Raw genomic sequence first — 20,649 nt, 5'->3', positions numbered from 1 at the left:
GCTCATTATTTAAACACACACTTACTGTATACACACACTCACACACACACTCTATAAAGTCAAGGTATTTTAAACAGAAGCCCTGAACCAGCTGCCAGCAGACTCTTGTCACTTTGGCACTTCTTCCCTCTCCCATTGTCTCCCCCGCTCTCTGGGTGAGAATAGGAGTATACTCTAGGTATATGAGACAAAAATGAAGTTCAGTAACTGTCATGTGGTGCTACTTGTTTAAATGTGTTGCATGTTCTTGTACACTGTTGAAAGAAAAGCGTACCCTCTCCTGCCTTTAACATTAAAGCAGTTTCTCTAGCGTCCTGCGTTGTGCCCCCGAAGCTTTAAATCCATATTTTTGCTTTATTGAGAGTAATATGAAGGCAGTGACATTTAAGGCTGAGTCGTAATATTTATATTTTATCGCTGAACCTGCAGTCGATACCTTCTGGTCCTGCTCGGTGGAGTTATAGACCTCCGCGAGGTTCCTGCAGCTCCATCCGTCCACTCCAAAGCAGGAAGGACATGCCACCTTGAGCAAGGCATTTAACCGGGACGAGAAGAGGCTCTTTTATAAAATAATCGATCTGCTGATTCTCACATCTTCACAGAAAAGTTGACAAAAGAGTTTTCTAAAACTTTTTCTAACAGCGGCTTGGTCGGAGACATGAAACGATTGCAATCTAATTCCAGATCAGATAATAGACGGATACGTTTTCCTTTTATTAAACCGCAATCAGGCTTCGCCGCGAACACACTGGAGACGCGTTGAATGGCCGCAATTACATCATAAACGGGCGATCATGTAGGAGTCCTGTGAACACGTTTGATTTTCTGGGACAATGACGGGCACTTTGAAAGCTTTTCGTCTCCCGTCCAAGGGCGCTCCTCTTTCTCAGAGGGGTCTGAGTCGGCCCCTGTCGATATTTAATCAAGGCTCCGATCCAAAAAATTGATCTCATATTCTCTGTCTCGGGCCAGAGCGAGGAGATAAGAGAGAGAGGGAAGAAAGAGAAAAGAGAAGCAGAGTTTTTTTTGGTTTTAATGGGTTTGTTTTGGCTGCGTCTGTGTGTGAGGTTCTTTTATTTATGGAGGAGCGACGACGGGACGAACGTGACCAATATCAAAGCTGAGGATTTCAGATTTAACGAAGGAAGAAAAAAAGCCGACCCCCTTCTCGTATATATCTGGTCTGATGCATCTCTGCTGTTTTTCCATCGTCAGCCCAGTCAGAGCAAACATGCTGAATGTTAACTGACTGGAGAGGAGGTTAATTAAATGCCCCTCTGTGATGTTTGGTTGATATCCAGCCTGCACTTAGCATTTGTTTTTGTTGTACACGCATTCATTAAAGGCTTCATTTTACTTTAGTTTTCCTCCCCCTCTCTCTCTCTCTCGCTCTCTCTCTCTCTTTCACTCAAATATACAAACCACAATAATGAACGTCCTCCATCAACAGGCGTTTTATTATTATATCATGAGTTTGAGTTTTCATCTACGTTCTTCCTGTTTTACTTTGAAAAGATTCCTATCGTTCCCCCCGTTGGTTTCACCTTGGTTTCCAATGGACATGGGCCTTCTGAGGGTGTCCTGTGGGTCCAATGGGTTGAGGGGAGGGGCCTCTGTGGATCATCCCACAGATACTTGATCAGTTTGGGATCTAGTGAATTTGAAGGCCAGGTCAACACCTTGTGCTGTTCTTCATGTTTTTTCCTAAAGTGTTTTTGTGGCTGCATCCTGCTGGGGATGGCTGCTGCCATCAAGGAGTGTCATTGCTATGGGGTGGGGGTGCCTGGTCTGGTCTTGGTGGGTGCTACATGTCTAAGTAACGTCCACATGAATGTACCGCAAGAGCTGTGATTGGTCCACTCGGTAGTAGCGTGTTTCTGCTTTAGTATTTCCGGCTGTTTCTCCATCTCCCCGGTTTTTGAATTGATTGTTTTTGATCAAAAAAGATGAGGAAAGGTTAACTGAGGAGGTTCAGGGATACTCAACTTTGGCGAACACTTCAGTCGCCATTGTTGAAAGTGAAGCAGGAAGTGGAAATCCAACTAGCAAAAAAGACACAGCGCAGACTAGTGTTTTGGTGGCGTTATTACATAGCGAGCCAGACCGATGGGCGTACAAGTAGAAATGATTCGTACCGATGTAGGTTACGTACGTAGGTTATGGCGTCTACGTCGATGTGTAAACTCTGCTTAAGTAACATCCACACCAATGAATGCCAGGTCCAAAAGTTTCCCAGCAGAACATTGAATTGTCACAAGATGGTTTAAATGTTATTTACTTCTCCTGTCAATGGTCATAATGTTGTGGCTGATGTATATCCCTGTCTTTCCCTTTTATAAGGAATCAAGGTTAAGTTCACGTTTTAAACTCACATTATCATCCTCATAGTGTTCATAGTTTGTCTTCTGCAGTGTAGCCTGGTTTTGTTCAACTTAAATTCTTCTCCAACAGTCCCTAGCTTCTCTGGTTTCTCTGGTTTTCCTTTAGTCGTTAATGTAATCAGTCTAATGACCAGGTCAGCCTTGTAAACGCCGTGGAAAATAAACCTGAGTTAGCCATCTAATTACCCCGGCCCGGTCCATCAGTCGCCCTGTAATCCAGCCAAGCGGCCGTCCTGCTCTGCTCAGCAGCCCAGCAGTCACCGGGAGCGTAGAAACGCCTCCTCTAGATCAGCACCAGCTCAGCACTTTCCGATTCAGCGGCCCTAAAAAAACGCACCGCAAAGACTTCGGATCGCTCCTGCACAGCTGATCACTCAGGATTTATTAGGAGGAGAAAGAGGCGGATCCACCGTCTCTGCTTTCCTCTGCAACTTCACTCTTTAGGAGCACTTACCTTCCTCTCAACCACGTCCATCCTTTAAATGTGTTTTCGTCGGAGTAGCGTTTAATTCCATCTAGATATTATTAATTGTCTGCACGGTGCATTAAATGAACACAGAGGAGCTTCTACACTCCAGTAAATAAACAGTAATTAGTGAATATAGATCTGGGTCTTTGCTGATTAGCAGTGGGGGGGGACGGGACTTTATTTAATGTGGACCAACTAGGGCCTTTGATTCCAGGCCGGGGCTGATGAATGTAGATGTACAGCACAGTAGATCAGCAGTGATGAGACAGTATTTACTGGGCCGCTGATATATGGGCACAGTGCATCGCTGGCGGTGAGACAGAACAGACCGGGACGGGACGGGATGGGACGAATCAGGGTTTCTCTCCGGGAACAGTTTTTCCAGATCTGCTGAGAAAGTCTTTCTGCAACGGTGGAGAAGATACGGTTTTAAGAATAAATGTTTTATTTCTATATTTAGAAAACAATAACCTGATCCTAAAGAGGAGTAAAGAAGATCTGATTCTGCTTGGTGAAAGTCTTCCTCTGCTGTCAGAGGACCTGATAGAGAGATAGGTTGGAGAAAGACGGCGGGATGTGGATGAATGGAAGGAGTGGTAGAGGTGGAGAGGAAAGTGGTGATGAATTACTCCAGCGAGGTGGAGGGTGGAGGGTGGAGGCTGTCAGCTAAGCAATCAGCCAGAGAGAGGGAGGGAACGGAGCTGAGGTACGAACAGAGGAAGATAGAAAAGGCTTTAGAGGATAAAACGGGAAGAAAATGTGGCCTTCAGCAACGTCTACTACATAAACACTTTAAAGCTGATTTATAGTAAAAGTTCAACAAACGTCCCGTTCACGTGACGCCCTGAGTGGTGGCGTGTCCAACAGCTGACAGCATCACTTCTCAGGTGTAAATAAATCCATGAATCCTGCAGCAGAGAAGAAAGACAATGTGAGAGCTGCAGCTGAGCTGAGAGGTTTTCTTCTTTGTTTGTGTCGTTGAACGTTCATCAAACACGTCTGAGTTCAGTTCATAGACTGGATACAAGCTGTGTACTACAAGAGTACACAGAACGATCAGCTCAGCGCAGTATTAACATATACAGCAGTACACTGGCTGTGTAAAACTAGATGTTACATACTCATGTAGTTATGTTAGCAGAGTACAGTAATAATATACAGAGTACTGCATAAAAAAAGCAAGGGAACAAATTCAGTACTCTGTAGTATTAATAGTATTGCAAATAAAGTACAGAGAATTGTGCAAATAAGTACTATCTAGTATTAATGAGAGTGCAAATAAAGTATAATGTACTACTGGTAAAGTAAAGTACTAGGCAGTATTAGTAATAGTGCAAATAAAGTACTATGTACTATTAGTGCAAGTAAAGTACTATGTGGTACTATGTAGTATTAATAATAGTGTAAATAAAGTACTCCATAGTAATAATAATAATTCAGATAAGGTTCTATGTAGTATTAGTGCAAGTAAAGTACTTTGTAGTACTGTGTAGTATTAGTAAGAGTGCACATAAAGTACAATGTACTATTAGTAAAGTAAACTATTAGGCAGTATTACCAATAGTGCAAATAGAGTTTTCTGTAGTATTAGTAGTAAAGTACTGTGTAGTATTAGTAATATTTGGTCATTTTCTCTGTATTGAATCACGTCACATATCAAGTCCACATGTAGTACTCTTTACTCCCGTGACCGTTCCTAATTGGCCACGCCCCCTAATTATTCCTTTAACCATTTATAGTAAAAGTCTCCATGGAGCAGAGACATGTCTCTATCTGCTGTAGAGTCAACATGGAGCAGAGACATGTCTCTATCTGCTGTAGAGTCAACATGGAACAGAGACATGTCTCTATCTGCTGTAGAGTCAACATGGAGCAGAGACATGTCTCTATCTGCTATAGAGTCAACATGGAGCAGAGACATGTCTCTATCTGCTCTAGAGTCTCCATGGAGCAGAGACATGTCTCTATCTGCTGTAGAGTCAACATGGAGCAGAGACATGTCTCTATCTGCTGTAGAGTCAACATGGAGCAGAGACATGTCTCTATCTGCTGTAGAGTCAACATGGAGCAGAGACATGTCTCTATCTGCTGTAGAGTTAACATGGAGCTGAGACATGTCTCTATCTGCTCTAGAGTCAACATGGAGCGGAGACATTTCTCTATCTGCTCTAGAGTCAACATGGAGCAGAGACATGTCTCTATCTGCTGTAGTCAACATGGAGCAGAGACATGTCTCTATCTGCTGTAGAGTTAACATGGAGCAGAGACATGTCTCTATCTGCTCTAGAGTTAACATGGAGCAGAGACATGTCTCTATCTGCTGTAGAGTTAACATGGAGCAGAGACATGTCTCTATCTGCTGTAGAGTCAACATGGAGCAGAGACATGTCTCTATCTGCTGTAGAGTTAACATGGAGCTGAGACATGTCTCTATCTGCTCTAGAGTCAACATGGAGCAGAGACATTTCTCTATCTGCTGTAGTCAACATGGAGCAGAGACATGTCTCTATCTGCTGTAGAGTTAACATGGAGCAGAGACATGTCTCTATCTGCTGTAGTCAACATGGAGCAGAGACATGTCTCTATCTGCTGTAGAGTTAACATGGAGCAGAGACATGTCTCTATCTGCTGTAGAGTCAACATGGAGCGGAGACATGTCTCTATCTGCTGTAGTCAACATGGAGCGGAGACATGTCTCTATCTGCTGTAGAGTTAACATGGAGCAGAGACATGTCTCTATCTGCTGTAGAGTTAAGATGGAGCTCCATAGGGACTGACTGGAGCCTCTAGTGGTCATCACAGGAACTGCATCTTTGAGCCGACTGCAGGATGCTGCTGCTGCTGGTTCTGTCTGGTTCTTTAAAGAACATTCATTTTGGTTCCAGTCTTTATCCAAACCACCTCGCTCTGCTCCAAGCTCACCGAGTGATGCTGGAGAACTGATCCCTCCATCCTCATCCCTCCACCCTATCCCTCTATGGCTGTCAGGGATCAGAGGTTCACTTCCCACTGGGACCACACATGCGGCTCTAAAAATTCACGCCCCTCTCAAGGCTCTCTGGATGAAAGCGCTCTCTAAATGGCAGCTGTAGGTAATGAAAAGTTCCTCCCAAATAACCCCCCCCCCCCCTTTAAATTGATATATAGAGCGGAGCAGATATAGAGCTGCTGCTATTCTGGGACAGACGACTGCTCTATTGTCAGTGGTGATAATATTCTCTGTGAGCTGGAGATAGCTGCTCCCTCTGAACGCCTGAGGGGAGGAGGTGAAGCCTCAGAGCCACTGGCCTGTGAACCACAGAATGGAGAGAATAGAGAGAGGAGAGAGAGAGAGGAAGAGATAGAAAGAGATGGAAAGAGGGATGAATGGATGGAAAAAGAGGGAGAGGGAAAGAGAGAAAGAGGAAAAATAGAGAGAAAGAGACAGAAGGATGGAAATAGAGAGTTAGGAAGGGAAAGAAAAGATGGATAGATAGATAGATGGTTTAATGTGACCTAATGAGATAAATACACTCTTTTCTTTCTCCTTGATCACCTCATCTCTCCATCTTCATCTCTCCCTCCATCTTGATTCCACCCTTCCCTCCCTCCCTCCATCATTTCTTTGCTTAGTTGCCCCCACACATCCCTCCCCTCCCCTCCCCCTCTTTCCTCCCCTCCCCCTCTTTCCTCCCCCTCATCCATCAATCCATTCATCCATCTCTCCTGATCGGCCCTCAGCTCCACAGAGAGACAGAGAGACCTACAATCAGGGTTATTTGTCTCCCTTAGCCCGACTCCCCCCTCCTCACCCCTCCTCACCCCTCCTCACTCCTTCATCTCACTCCATCCCTCCCTCTGAGCATCCTTCACTCCTCCTGATGGGGTCCAGTGCCTCAGAAACACACTGCTTCACTTCCCGCCTCCTCCACCATCCTCCACCTCCTCCCCTCCATTCATCCCTCTCTTCCATTCTTCTCCCTCTACTCCACCTCTTTTCCTTTGTTCAGTCTCAATCAGCCCCTCTTCACCTCCTCCAGGTACTCCGTCTCTCCTCCTACCTTTTATCAGTCCTTTCTCCTCCTCTTCCTCTTCTCTTCCTCTCTTTCCTCTCATCTTCTCCCACCTTGCATTTCTCATTCCTCAGCCTCATTCACTTCCACTCATCTTTTCCTCCCATCTCTTTATCCCTATTTTATCCCCTCGTTATTTCTTCTTATTATTATTTCCATCATTTCTTTTCTCTTTATCTTCTCCCCTCGTCACAAATCTTCCTTTTATTCCTTCGTATTTTCTCTTTCTTTTCTCCTTCCTCCTGTTCTTGTCACTCGTCTGTTCTCTCCTTCATCCCTCCTCCTCCTCCTCTTCCTCCTCTCTTATCCAGAGGGGCTGATGATGATGATGATGATGATGAACACAGAGGTTATTGAACGGTAGAAATAATGAAATAAAGCCGAGCGTAGAGACCCACCCAGAACAAAACACATTTTTCTCATTTTTTCCTTCCAGTAAAACTTATGAATTTTTTATGTTTCAATCTTCCTCCTTTAATGAAATAGTTTCTTAGGGGGCGACACGTCATACATTTCAATAAGAGGAATTTGGGCTGACATTTTCAATATGTTGCTTGGCGCGGCGTGCAGCAGACGTGTGCACGCCGCGCCTTTACTGCACCTGATTCTGCATTTGTTTTGTACTTCTGCTCGTTCAAACCTCTTTTCTCTTTTTTTTCTCTCTCTCTCCCCAGTGTTTTAAACAGGACTCCGGTTCATCTCATCTACGAGATCATTCTGGTGGATGACTTCAGTGACGACGGTGAGCTGCTGCAGCTGCACGCACATCTGCACAAAGACAAAAAAAAAAACAAAAAAAACCACACACATGAGTTCCAGGTCAGAGATAACAGAGATGAGGGCCGCGTGACGGGTCAGAGGTGAGGAGTGTGGCCACGGCTTCACGGATTAAAGTGGAGATGAAAGAAAAGAAAAGGAAAGAAGGAAAGAGAGCTGTGTGAACGGCGTCTAGTCTGCAGCTGTGTCCAGATAGAGACACAAAGTCAAGGTGAAATGTACCAGACAGACCAGGAGTAGCATCACAGATGAACCTTAACGTGATGCAACTTGCATTCTTTAAAGCAGGGGTCTGTTTTAGTGCAAAGAAGAAATTAGGAAAATGTTCATTTAATAAACTATCGTATTCTAGAAAATTAAGAATAATAAGTGTAATTTGGTTTGCATCGCTCTCTGCTGTTCAGTCCGGGGTCTCAGTGTCTCTCACTAAAACAGCGGACAAATTAAGAATTGCAGTTATTTCCATGGGCAGCACAGTGGTATCGTGGTTAGCACTGATGGTTCTGGGTTCTAATCGACTCCGACTGGTTCCTTTCTCTTTGGAGTTTGCATGTTCTCCCTGTGTCTACGTGGGTTCTCTCCACGTACTCCAGCTTCCTCCCACCGTCCAAAGACATGCTGGTTAGGTTCATTTGTGATTCTAAATTGGCCGTAGGTGTGAGTGTCTCTCTGTGTTAGCCCTGTGATAGACTGGAGACCTGTCCAGGGTGTACCCCACCTCTCGCCCACTGACAGCTGGGATAGGCTCCTACACCCTCCGCAACCCTTCACAGGACAAGTGGTTACAGAAGATGAATGAATGTAGATTTCCATTAATTCTGTGCTCTATTGGGGGTTGAACGGCTTCCGATTTTTTAAAGTGGACTAATATGTGATGAAAGTCGAAGACAAACAATGAAATCTATATTCTTGACCTGAATACGTATTGTAGTGTCTCACACGAAAGAAGCTACCTCTTTAAGGTGATTGAAGCGTGAACACGGGAATGAACGAATGAGTTATTTCCATGAAATAACTTTGCATATTCATGCTGTGGGCCAGATTAGACTCTGCTTGGGCCCCTTCTGGCCCGCAGGCCTTATGTATGTTTGACACCCGTGCTTTAGAATGATGCTGCTGCTGCAACAATGCTCTTTTATTTTATTTTTATAGTCAGCAAATTCCATGATTTGACCCTGGATGCTTATGTTTCACTACTGCACGGGTGCCTGATCAACAGTAGAATATTAGCTCCTCATAACCATGGAAATGCTTGGTCTGATCATTTCTCTCTTGTCTGAATGAATCCATAATCAGATACCAAGTTTCCAGGAGGGAGAGAAACATGGAAGTAGCTTCAAAGTTAAAAACAACAAACAAACAAATAAAACAATCTCCTACTTCTGTTTCTAGGAGGTTTGATGCTCCACAGCATATAACCACTGGAGTCTGACACTAGGCGTGAATCAAAGCCTGTAAATCTGTTTCATCTGTTCAATTAAAGTTACTCAGACTACGGGAGTATTAAAAGTTAGAGTCGTCATTAACCAAAAAAGGGGGCTCCTCCATATATCAATCACCGGATCATTACCGCTGCCAGCCACTACACTGTTTTATCCTGTTCTATCACACCACACGGTTTTATTAAAATCAATCATAATTTATACATGCATCATATGTTCTGTGAGTGAAACCTTGAAAAGATGATAGTTGTGAGTGCAATAAAAATAAAAAGCTCCGTATTTCTCTTTGAAATGTAGTAGAGCCGAACTTAAAAGTGGAGTATAATGGAGGTAGTGAAGTAAAGTTTAAAAAAAACCCAACAACAACTCTAAATTGTACTTAAGTGCACTACTTCACTAAATGTTACTCTCTATCAATTTAAATAGCTGAACTGTGACAGTCGCGGTTTGAGTACACGGGCAGTTAAAAGCCTCAAACTCCTCTGAGGAGAGCAGGCAGGTGTAGTTTCCACTTTTCTTTCAGCTCCTGCTAGAAAATAAATCCTGCTGAGCTGCCTGTGATATGATCAAAAACACGGCGTCTGCACTTTGTTCTTTTATGGCCACCGAGCAGCTTCAGGAGAAACCGAACGTCTGTTAATGGGATGTGAGTTGTTCCCGGAGCTTTTCGTTCACTGACACAAAGTTTGAGGGATTGTTAAAGAAAGAGTAGCATCTGAGATTTATGAGCGTTGTGGAAGCTTAGTGACAACAAAATAAGTCAGCGCCGTGTGAAGCAGCGCGGAGTGTTTTGAAGATCAACTTGTCACTTCGTACTGTTTCCGGCGCAATTTCCTAAAAGCGTCTTGAGGCTGAGATGAAAGTGAAATCCATCTTAAGGGTTATTTCCCAAAAGCATAACTCAAAAAGTTAAGAACAACTTAAACATCTCTCAGAGAAGATCCAGTTTCAATTACGGCTGCTTATATGCAGATCATTCCACAGATACTTGATCAGTTTGGGATCTAGTGAATTTGGAGGCCAGGTCAACAACTTGTGTTGTTCTTCATGTTTTTTTTTTTAGTTGTTCCTAAAGTGTTTTTGCGGCTGCATCCTGCTGGGGATGGCTGCTGCCATCAAGGAGTGTCATTGCTATGAGGTGGGGGTGCCTGGTCTGGTCTAGGTGGGTGCTACATGTCTAAGTAACATCCACACCAATGAATGCCAGGTCCAAAAGTTTCCCAGTAGAACATTGAACTGTCACAAGATGTATTAAGTGTTATTTACTTCTCCTTTCAGTGGTCATAATGTTGTGGCTGATCGGTGTACATACTTCTACAGATACAGTGATTGCTCTGGCAGATGTTCCAGGCTCTGGTTACCTCAGCAAAAAACGTATGAAAGTCTTTCAGGTCTAAAGAAGCTACTTGGAAGTAGCGTCCCTTCAAGAAACTCAGTGGTTACTTCTCCTGTCAGTGGTCATAATGTTGTGGCTGATCGGTGTATATACAGGAAAATGTGATGTAGCTTCCATCCCCGATGGAGTTCATGCTTATTAATAAATGTGTAGTAACCTTCCTACAGGTTGTTTTTCCTCTCAGTCATTAATCAGAGCAGCTTCATCAGCTCAGGTTGAAACTGGGTGGAGGTCAAGAGAAGAGGAAACTGCTCACTCCTTAAATACCAGGAAACGCGCCTTGGTGCATTTTTTAAGAAATCCTCCGCCTCCTTCTTTGTGCCACACAGCGGGTTAGCTTTGTCTTCTGCATCCTGGGACTTTGGGTTCTGCTTCATGAAGCAAACACACTTAATAGAGGGCTAAACTTGGACACCACATACATCTCCAAGACAGAGAGTCAGGATAGACAAATGCTCAGCTCCAGCTTTAGAGCGTCAGAGAGACGGAGCAGCGGTGGGTAGACGCAATCAGCGGCGGAGACTGATGTGCAAGTAAACAACCAAAGATAGAAATGAGCAAACGCAGGATAAACAGTGTTAACGATACTGTAAATGCACTTTCAACGTTGTCACCCTGCAGATGAATGTGCACAGACGCCACAGAGAAAATAACTTTCCCTTCCTCCCACACAGCAGCGTGTTACCTTCGTCTCGACTGCATCTTCTACAAGGGTTTATTTTTTTACTCAGTGTGGATATTTTAACTCAAACAAATCCACCTGGACGTCAGCACAATGTTTTCTGTCTCAGCTCACATGTGATGAGATGGAGGTCAAGTTCATCAAGACCCTGATTATGAAGGTGCTTTCATTTAGGACACAGTGGACACAGTTTGGACCCTTTGCTCTACTTTTTAAAAGCTCTGGTCCTGTGGTTAAATAGGTTATCGTTCTATCTCAGCGACTCTTTGCCATCGGCCTTTTTTACTCTTGGTTTCTCCATCTGTCTGATCCGTTCTTGAGATATCTCAGGAACACCTTGGGAACTTTTACTCCGGGATGACCTGATTAGTGGTCGTGACTTTGGTGGTCGTGTGTTTTTCTAAAGACCAAGAACTTACACCGATCAGCCACAACATTATGACCACCAACAGGAGACGTAACCACTGACTTTGTGTTCTTATGGGGTGGGAGGGTTGGATTTTTTGTTCTGTTTTTGCTGTTTTTAGCCTCTGTGAGGCACTTTGTATTGCTTTTAATAGGTATGAAAAGTGCCATATAAATAAACTTGATTTGATTTGATTTGATTTGACTTTACGTCCAAGTAGCTTCTTCAGTCCTAAAAGACTTTCATACATTTTTGCAGAGGTAAACAGAGCCTGGAACATCTGCCAGAGCAATCGCTGTATCTGTAGACAGGGTTGTAATAATATATCTACACCAATCAGCCACAACATTATGACCACTGACAGGAGAAGTAAATAACGTTGACCATCTTGTGACGACTCAATGTTCTGCTGATAAACTTTTGGACCTGGCATTCATTGTTACTTAGACATGTAGCACCCACCTAGACCAGACCAGACACCCCCACCCCATAGCAATGACACTCCTTGATGGCAGCAGCCATCCCCAGCAGGATGCAGCCTGACACAGACACAGACACAAAAACACTTTAGGAACAACTAAAAAAAAAACATGAAGAACAGCACAAGGTGTTGACCTGGCCTCCAAATTCACTAGATCCCAAACTGATCAAGTATCTGTGGGATGATCCACAGAGGCCCCTCCCCTAAAAGGCCCCCCACTAACAACATCCTGTTGCCAGACACCACAGGACACCCTCAGAAGACCCATGTCCATTCTCTGATGAGTCACCACAAGGGAGACCTACACAATATTAGGGTCATATCTAACATGATACATACGACATCTTAACTAAAATGAAATTTGGAACTTTTCACGTCATTTAAAATAAAAATGAATAAATCCTGTTTTTTTGGTGTTTTTTTGTCCGAGTGGTTTTGCTTTTTTGTCACTTACTTATTTTTTTTTTTAAGTTTCCCACTTGAAAGGAGACGAGAGCGAAGCTGCCAGGCGTCTGTTCTGGGTCAGAGGACTCTGATGGAGGTTTCCACTGGGCCACGAGGCGTCTTTTGTCCCCAGAAACATTGTTTTTACATCTGTTGTTATGATAGAAAGAAACCTCAATAACAAAGAAAATATGAATCAGCAGTGATTATGATCTTTAAGAAAACATAAAAGATGACAATTTCTCTTTTTATAATAATCGAGCTGCAGTGAATTCAGTATTTTTTCATATTTTAATTATTTTATTTTCAAGGATTATTCTCTTATACCACTGTTGCCTCAAAACCCGTATTAAATATTAATTTCTCTTCTGTACATGACTCATATCCCCCTTCATCCTGACAGGGCCTTTTCTTGAACGTGTGTGACAGCAGACAGTTATATTCAAAATAATATATTAATACGATTCAGGGAATCAACGGGGGGGGGGGGGGGGGGGGGGCGGCAGCAACAAACGTCTGACTTTGTCAAACTGGAAAAGCTTTGAATTTTGTCGCCCTGCTGCCGAAAAGAAAAGAGATTTTCAACATCGAGATCCATACGACACAAAACTCTGTGCTCTGCTGTTATTTATGATGCACTCATGATGGGTTTTTGTTTCGTTTCAGCGAGTGACTGCCAGCTCCTCATCAAGCTGCCCAAAGTCAAATGTCTTCGCAACAACAAGAGAGAAGGTATGATGCTTACTACATTATTTATTTTTATTTATTTTGCATTTGAATGTTTAATTATGAATTCTGCATTTGTAAATGTTTCTACATCGTTTGTCGTTTGTTGGGTTGTATGTGTGTTTCCCAGTGTGTGTTGAGTATAAATTTACCTTTTCATCCCTGTGCTTAAATATTCTCACATATAATCCCAGACTGAATGAATGGCTTCATTCATCTCTGGCCACATATGGAGCTGCAGAGCCCCACTGACCTGGACTGAAGTGAAGTGACAGGTGCTGCTGCTGGAATAGAGCTCAGACTGTTATATAAAAATCGTGTCCACAAACCTAAACCAGACGCACCACGGATTCAAAAGCTGTAAATTTGGCTTTGGGGAAAAAAAAAGTTGCATCAAAGCAGCAAAATAAATTCATAAATAAACTTCTTCATCATCGCCGCTGATGCCGTCGTCCCTCTCCTTCACGGCCGATGCAGTCGTGCGTCATTTCTCTATTTAATCCATTTGGAGCTGCCTCCATGCTCGCAAATATAGAACGCAAATGAATGCAGTGAACAAATTAACACGACAGCTCGACAATGAGACGGGGTCAGGAGCATTTTGGGAGCAGAAAGAATGGTTAAAAGGCCAGAAAAGACATTTTCTAATCCCTCCACCCCTACAGATGATTCAGATTCATTTTAAGTAATTCATTTTAGGTCGTTTAATTTAAATCTTTACCTTCCAATGATCCACCTTTGGGATGCTAGGACTATGTAGATATTCAATTCAAACTGTCTCCAGACGACAGCAGAACCCAGACCTGTCTGCTTGAGGCTGGACAGATAGATAGCATCTAAACAGAGTAGAAACAGAATCAGAAGAATCTAAATTATTATTTGTTGTGGTGGTCGGTACAATTAACATGAAACATAAGTTCAGGAAAATTGAACAATAAAGAAATATAAAAAAATAACAAATATTGAGGATAAAATGTACTGTATAAAGATAAAAATGTGTATTAACAAACAAACAAGGTGCGTTATTGTAACTCGCAAGTCTTAAAAAGTCTGTGAGAGAGTCTAAACAGGAGTACGAGATAATAATAATAAAAAATAACAACAATCTTTATTTCTGTGGCACATTTTAAATCAGCATCACAAACCGCTTAACAGTGACGTGAAAATCTGCGATTTTAAAAACAACCTCATAAAACGAAGTAATGAAAAAACAATTAAAACAATGACACACACAAAAATGCAATTAAAACTCAATTAACACCAGGAGAGGCTCTCTGATGATGAGTATGTTTTAAGTCGAGATCTGAAGAAGATCACAGAGTCGACTGAGTTCAAATTTTTTAAAGCCGATTGTTGTCACTAATAAAAACACAGTAGAAAGCAATGAAATCTATATTCTTGACTTGCATCCATATGCTGAGAACAGACAGCTCATGTGCTACATACTGTGAGCTGCAGATATGTATAGCCTGAATAGAAACATGCAGCAACTCAGCACCATCAATAGCATTTAATACTACTCCACAGCGTGTTGTTAGCCAGGTAAACTAAAGGTCTAATAACTTTATCAAATAGCTGATGTGCAGCTTCCTTCTCTCTGTTACCACAGGACGTTTGGTGAAGTTGTTAACTGACTGCTGTCCAGAGGATTTGGACCGTTCCTCTGCTAGCATTAGCATTTGCCTATTCAGTTGCATTGCAGTAGTACTTTAGTTGTATTTCAGGACTGACATGTCACAGTAGTATGGGCTTCATCTTTAGTGAAGTATTTCCACACACTTGATGAACCGCTGCTAGTTTGCTGAAACGACCCACTGGACTCCTCACCTGTCTTCTTGGAGGCGTCCATGTTGTTATTGTCACGTGATCAGTGACTAGTCGACTAGTCTGTACAACGCCTACTAACTACAAATGCCTGGGCCTCGGGGAACAAACTGTAAACCCAAAAAGATCTCAAGGTACGATGCCGGCCTATGGTGCTGAAAGGTCAGCGATATAAGCTGGAGCACGGCCATGAAGATATTTTAAAAGTGATCATTAAGATTTTAAGACGAATTCTAAAATGTCACTGGGAGCCGGTGGAGATCTGCTAGAACCGGAGTCACAAGCTGGTTCTGGTTAAAAGCCTGGCAGCTGAATTTTGGATGGCCCAAAGATGTCTGACAGAATAAGTCTTTTAGAGATAAAGTGGTCCAGATTTTTTAAATGTTCTTTAGACGGTTAAAACAAGACAATGTTACATGTTACATTATGCTAAGCTAAGTCAAGCTCAAAATCCTTTCTGCCTCTCTCAGAAGCCGAGTTCACCTTTAGCTGCATGGCTCTTCTATCCCGTCATGTCTGGTATGAATATATATATACTATATATATATATATATATATATATAAAATGATGACAACCCACCGCTACGATCCTTTGACAGCTCTCTTTTTTTCGTTTTTTCAGAACAGCGCGTTCCACCTGAAAACGTAAGATTTCCTCACAGCGCCGGAATTACACCGTTAGAAAACTGACAGCGCTCTAATTACTTTTAGCTCGGCTCGTTCACGCCAGTCAGCGTTCACACGAGCCGCATGGGAGTCCAAAGCCTTTTTATCCCACCTACTCTTAGAGCTTCACAACGGGCATCATCTCTGGACGGCTCGGATTATATCTCACTATGAACTGACCTCTCTGCAGCTCTCACAGAAAGAGATGTTTTCAGACTTCTCAGTGCCACCTGAGATCAAATAGCTGCGTTATTATGAGGAAAAACTGAAGTAGGAGACACTCAGAAACACTTCTAGCTCCGTTCAAACCGAGCTTCTTCCTCCTCCTGCATATCTCACGCTTCCTTTGTCGCTTGTATTTTATCGCCCTGTGCCTCGCTCACCTCAGCCGCTCCCTCGTAACAACAGGAACACTTGTCCTACATGCTGTCTCCGAAGGATTTCATTATAGCACAGTCACGCCGATCACACACTCGGAGAGAGAGAGAGAGAGAGAGAGAGAGGCAGGGTTCATCAGTTCAGCTTGTTAATAGTTTATGGCTGCAGGCTTTCTGACTTGATTGTCTTTTTAATGGCCATAAAAACACACCACGCTGATACTGGATGTCTTCCATGACACACACACACATCCACACATCCACACAGGCGTTTGAGAGGACACTCATTTTATGACAGAGGCGTGATGTATAAGGTTGTTTCAGATTAACCAAACCAGGATTTCAATGGATCCAGAGACGAGCTGCATGCTCTCAAGGTCTCAAGGTCTTAAACGTCTCTTTTAAAAGGTGTGATTCAAACGAAGCGTCCAATGAAAATGCCATCGACGCCTTTTCCATCGCTGGACGTGATTGGACCGTGTCCAGCAATTTCTGTGGTTTTCTGAGACGGACAATCCGTCAATCACACCAATCAGTGCCCACTTCATGCAGCTCAGAGAAAATAACACTAATAATAAGCTGGGTTTGAACGTCTCTCTCAGAGTCTGTAGTTGGTTTACACTGATGCAACACCTTGTGAAGTGCTATTAAACGCCACTCATGTGTTTATGTTCAGTTCTATTGTGTTCTATTTGTTGACATTGTTGCTGTGGTTGTAGAGCGTTTTTTTTTTTTTTGTCCTTGATGTCAGTGAACGCACCATGCGAGAGACAGATGTTATGGTAGAGCTGAGAGTTTGCAGAGCGAGATTATTATTATATATTATGTTAGAAGTGTCAGACTGACGGTGTTTATGGTGTTGACGTGGTCTATGGCTGACAGTAGCCCGTGTTCAAGCTTCAATTACCTTGAAGAAAAGCCTCCGTAGCTTCTTTTGTGTGAGACAGTACAATACGTATTCAGGTCAAGAACATATATTTCATTGTTTGTCTTCAGCTTTCATCACATATTAGTCCACTTTAAAAAATCGGAAGCCGTTCAACCCCTAATATGTGTGTATATATGGTGTATAGAGCACAGAATTAATGGAAATCTACATTCATTCATTTTCTGTAACTGCTTGTCCTCTACAGAGTCGCCAGGGGAGCTGGAGCCTGGGGTACACCCTGGACAGGTCTCCAGTCTATATCAGTGCCAACACAGAGAGACAGACAACCATTCACACTCACACCTACGACCAATTTAGAAGCACCAACTAACGAGACACAGGGAGAACATGCAAACTCAACACAGAAAGGCCCCAGTCAATATGGATTAGAACCCAGAACCTTCTTGCTGTGAGGCATCAGTGCTAACCACCACGTCACTGTGCCACTTACATGCAAGTCTACGTGGTTTAGTTTTATAGGTCTAAATGCACAAAAACAAAGTGCTTAAAACTTGTAAATGCACTGGAACACAGCACCTCCATGCTAGCCATTAGCATCTACTAGAGAGTATCTATTGAGGTCTACTCTTAAGACTCATTTAAAGTACTGCGGGACTAGCCGGCGCCGGTGCGAGCCGCTCTGTAACAACTCCACCCAAACACTAGTTGGCGCTGTGTCTTTTTTGACAGTCGGGTTAAATTTTGTTTCTACTTCCTGCTTCACGTCAGTAAGAAACAACAGGTGAGGACACAATGATGACTCCCAGCAAACGAACAGACAAACCTCCCCCCCCCCGAAGAGCTGTCTGATCTCCTCCGTTGAGGTGCTTAGCGTTTGTGCTGGGTCATTTTTACAAAGCGTCTACTTTAATGTGTCTCTGGTGACATGGATATGGGTCAGGGTTTGTCATCAGCCTTGCAGCGTATTTATGTAATCGATGCATTTGACAGTGTTGATGTATCTTTGCAGACCTGTGGTTGCGAGCATCCGCCAAAACGTCCACGCTCTGCAGAAACGTCCTCAATGCCGTTGTTTTAAAACTAAAGTTTATCCAAATATAGACGTACACCCATCTATGATCGGAGGAGGCAGACGTATCGATGTAGATTAACACTCTCCTCTGCACAAAGTCAACGTGTGTGTGTGTGTGTCTAAGTAAACGGCCGTCCACTTCATTCATTCTTGCATGTGTGTGTCCTTTTTATGTGTGTGTGTGTCCATCCATCCAGAAAATAAAGCCTTATTGAGGATGAAATGGGATTTTTAATTGGCTGAGCCTCGGCCTAACGGCGCCGCGTGAAACTTCACGGCCCCTCGTACAATGTCACCGACACACACACCCCCACACACAACGGACCTACACACAATCGCGATAACACATGCAGTATTGCACAATCATCCATGCACATGTATGCACACACACACACACACACACACACACATTACATCTCCACGTCAGGGAGTATTGATTAGACCATTTAGTCCAAATAGAGGAGAACACTGGCCCCCATCAGGGAGCCCTCCCTAACACACACACTAACACATACACTAACACACACTCTCACTGCAATAAACCCACACACAAACTCCACTCCCCACACACACACACACACACATGCAGAGTGCGATGCTCCCGTTAAAAGGTTGTGTCCATGTCTGACAGAGCCTCTAAGAGCCCCGCATCGATTTTCTCCTTCGCTGACTGACTTGCGAGAAAAGAGCGAGCGAGCTACAACCAAGCGAGAGAGAGAGAGAGAGAGAGAGAGGGCAAGGCATACAGAGGTGTCACTAATACTGACGAGGTTAAAGGTTTCTTTCCCGCCAACGTCTAAAACGTCCCTCTGCAGCCGCTGGAATGAAGGAGAGTGTCTGTTTAGCCGATAGTCACAGCTCGTCAGCGTGAACATATTTCTATATTTATTTATACATGTGCCGTCTTATCCGATCTACCGCTCTGAAAAGAATCAATTTCGGCAGCAAAGTGGAGGATTTCAATTTAGCAGCAAGAAGCTCCGACTGCTCCGAGGCTTTATATTATGTTCGGTATCAGTGTACGTTGAGTAAAGAACGCTGCTGCAGTGCAACTGTTGACCTCTAGAGGTCACTGAGGAGCATTTTTAGCAAGCTAACGGAAAAATGCAAAGGCATAAAAATAACTATATAAACAAAAAATAAATAAATCTATACAACGGAATTACAGTAAATTAACCACTTCTTAAAAAAGGCAGCAAACACGTCTCAACCCCAAAACTCTGACTTTAGTGTAAACGTGACAAACATTATTAGCAGAAACTTTTTGACTGAAATTTTGGTTTTGACTGAAATAAAATAATGACTAATTATGACTTTTTTATTTTAAAGGGTTTGTTGCTTATTTTTCAATTTACTGTTGGTTGTAAAACTCCAACTTGTTCAGATGTTTCAGTCAAACAAAAAATAAATCATGTTTGTATGAAAGCTTTTTTTAAAAAAATATATAGTTTAATGTTTTCACTATTGTCTTTTCAGTATTTATTCTTCTCTCTCCTTCATTTGTTTTTCACCTTTATGGAACTTTATTTGTAGGATTATTTTTTCAATATTTTTTGAGAATATTATAATCATGAAATAAAATAAAATAACAAATAATATAAAATAAAATAAAGAAAATAATTAATAAAATTAAATAAAGAAAATTATATTTATGAAATATAAAGAGCAGTATTTATAATAAAAAGAGTAATGAATTGTTGTTTTTATAATTAGAATTATTATCATAAAATAAAATAAAATAATAAATAAATTATTAATATAGTACAGTAAAATAAATAATGACATAAATAAAATTAATATACAACATTTTTATATTCATATTTGTGAAATATAAGTATTTATTATAAAATATTTAAAATATTTCATAATAAATATTTAAAATAAAATAAAAGTATTAAATTGTGTTTTTTATAATTTCCTGCACAGAAGAAAGTTATAATAATAAAATAAAAATACTCAATAAAATAATGAATAAAAGAAAATACAATAGTATAAGCAAGAAAAATAATATACAGGATTTTTATCTTCATATTCATGACATCTACAGAGCTGTGTTTATTCTCCTATTTTATCATCCTATCAGTGGAGGACTCAAAGCTCTACTTCATTTCCCATAATGCTCTCTCTCTCTTTCATTAACACTTCTCTAAGCTCTCTCCTCTGATCACAGGTTTAAACTGACGTGGAGCCGTTTGCCGTCTGTCAGGATGATCACCTCATTCATTTATTTATTTATTAACATTAACACTAATGTCTTGTGCGCCAGGTCTGATCCGGTCCAGGGTGCGAGGGGCCGACGCCGCCAGGGCCCGAGTCCTCACCTTCCTGGACAGCCACTGTGAGGTGAACAAAGACTGGCTGCCCCCCCTCCTGCAGAGGATCAAACAGGTAGGAGCCCCGTCACACAGGTACAGATAGAAACGCTCTGAACGCTGCTGAGAGTCCTCATCTAACCTGGAAGAGGAGGAGATAGATGTATTTATATATATCTATATATGAGTGGATGAGATGGTGGGCGGTAATATCTGAGCCCCCTCCTCTCTCCTCCACCACCACCACCACAGA

The 20,649-nt window shown here is 42.3% G+C and overlaps 1 protein-coding gene across 1 annotated transcript in view; it reads left to right on the top strand.

Annotated features, from left to right (window-relative positions):
- galnt14 (UDP-N-acetyl-alpha-D-galactosamine:polypeptide N-acetylgalactosaminyltransferase 14 (GalNAc-T14)) overlaps positions 1 to 20,649 on the top strand; it is a 176,763-nt gene that overhangs the window by 121,019 nt on the left and 35,095 nt on the right. Inside the window, exons 4-6 of the mRNA XM_084560805.1 lie at positions 7,577 to 7,644; positions 13,197 to 13,262; positions 20,351 to 20,472. Coding sequence (XP_084416931.1) covers positions 7,577 to 7,644; positions 13,197 to 13,262; positions 20,351 to 20,472 — 256 coding nt within the window. The remainder of the gene's footprint in view (positions 1 to 7,576; positions 7,645 to 13,196; positions 13,263 to 20,350; positions 20,473 to 20,649) is intronic.

The sequence above is a fragment of the Chelon labrosus genome (genome assembly GCF_963514085.1).
Source record: "Chelon labrosus genome assembly, chromosome: 14".
In the NCBI taxonomy this organism is placed as follows: Eukaryota; Metazoa; Chordata; class Actinopteri; order Mugiliformes; family Mugilidae; genus Chelon; species Chelon labrosus.
Note: the sequence above shows the minus strand (reverse complement) of the source record. Positions and strands in the feature narration are given on the sequence as shown.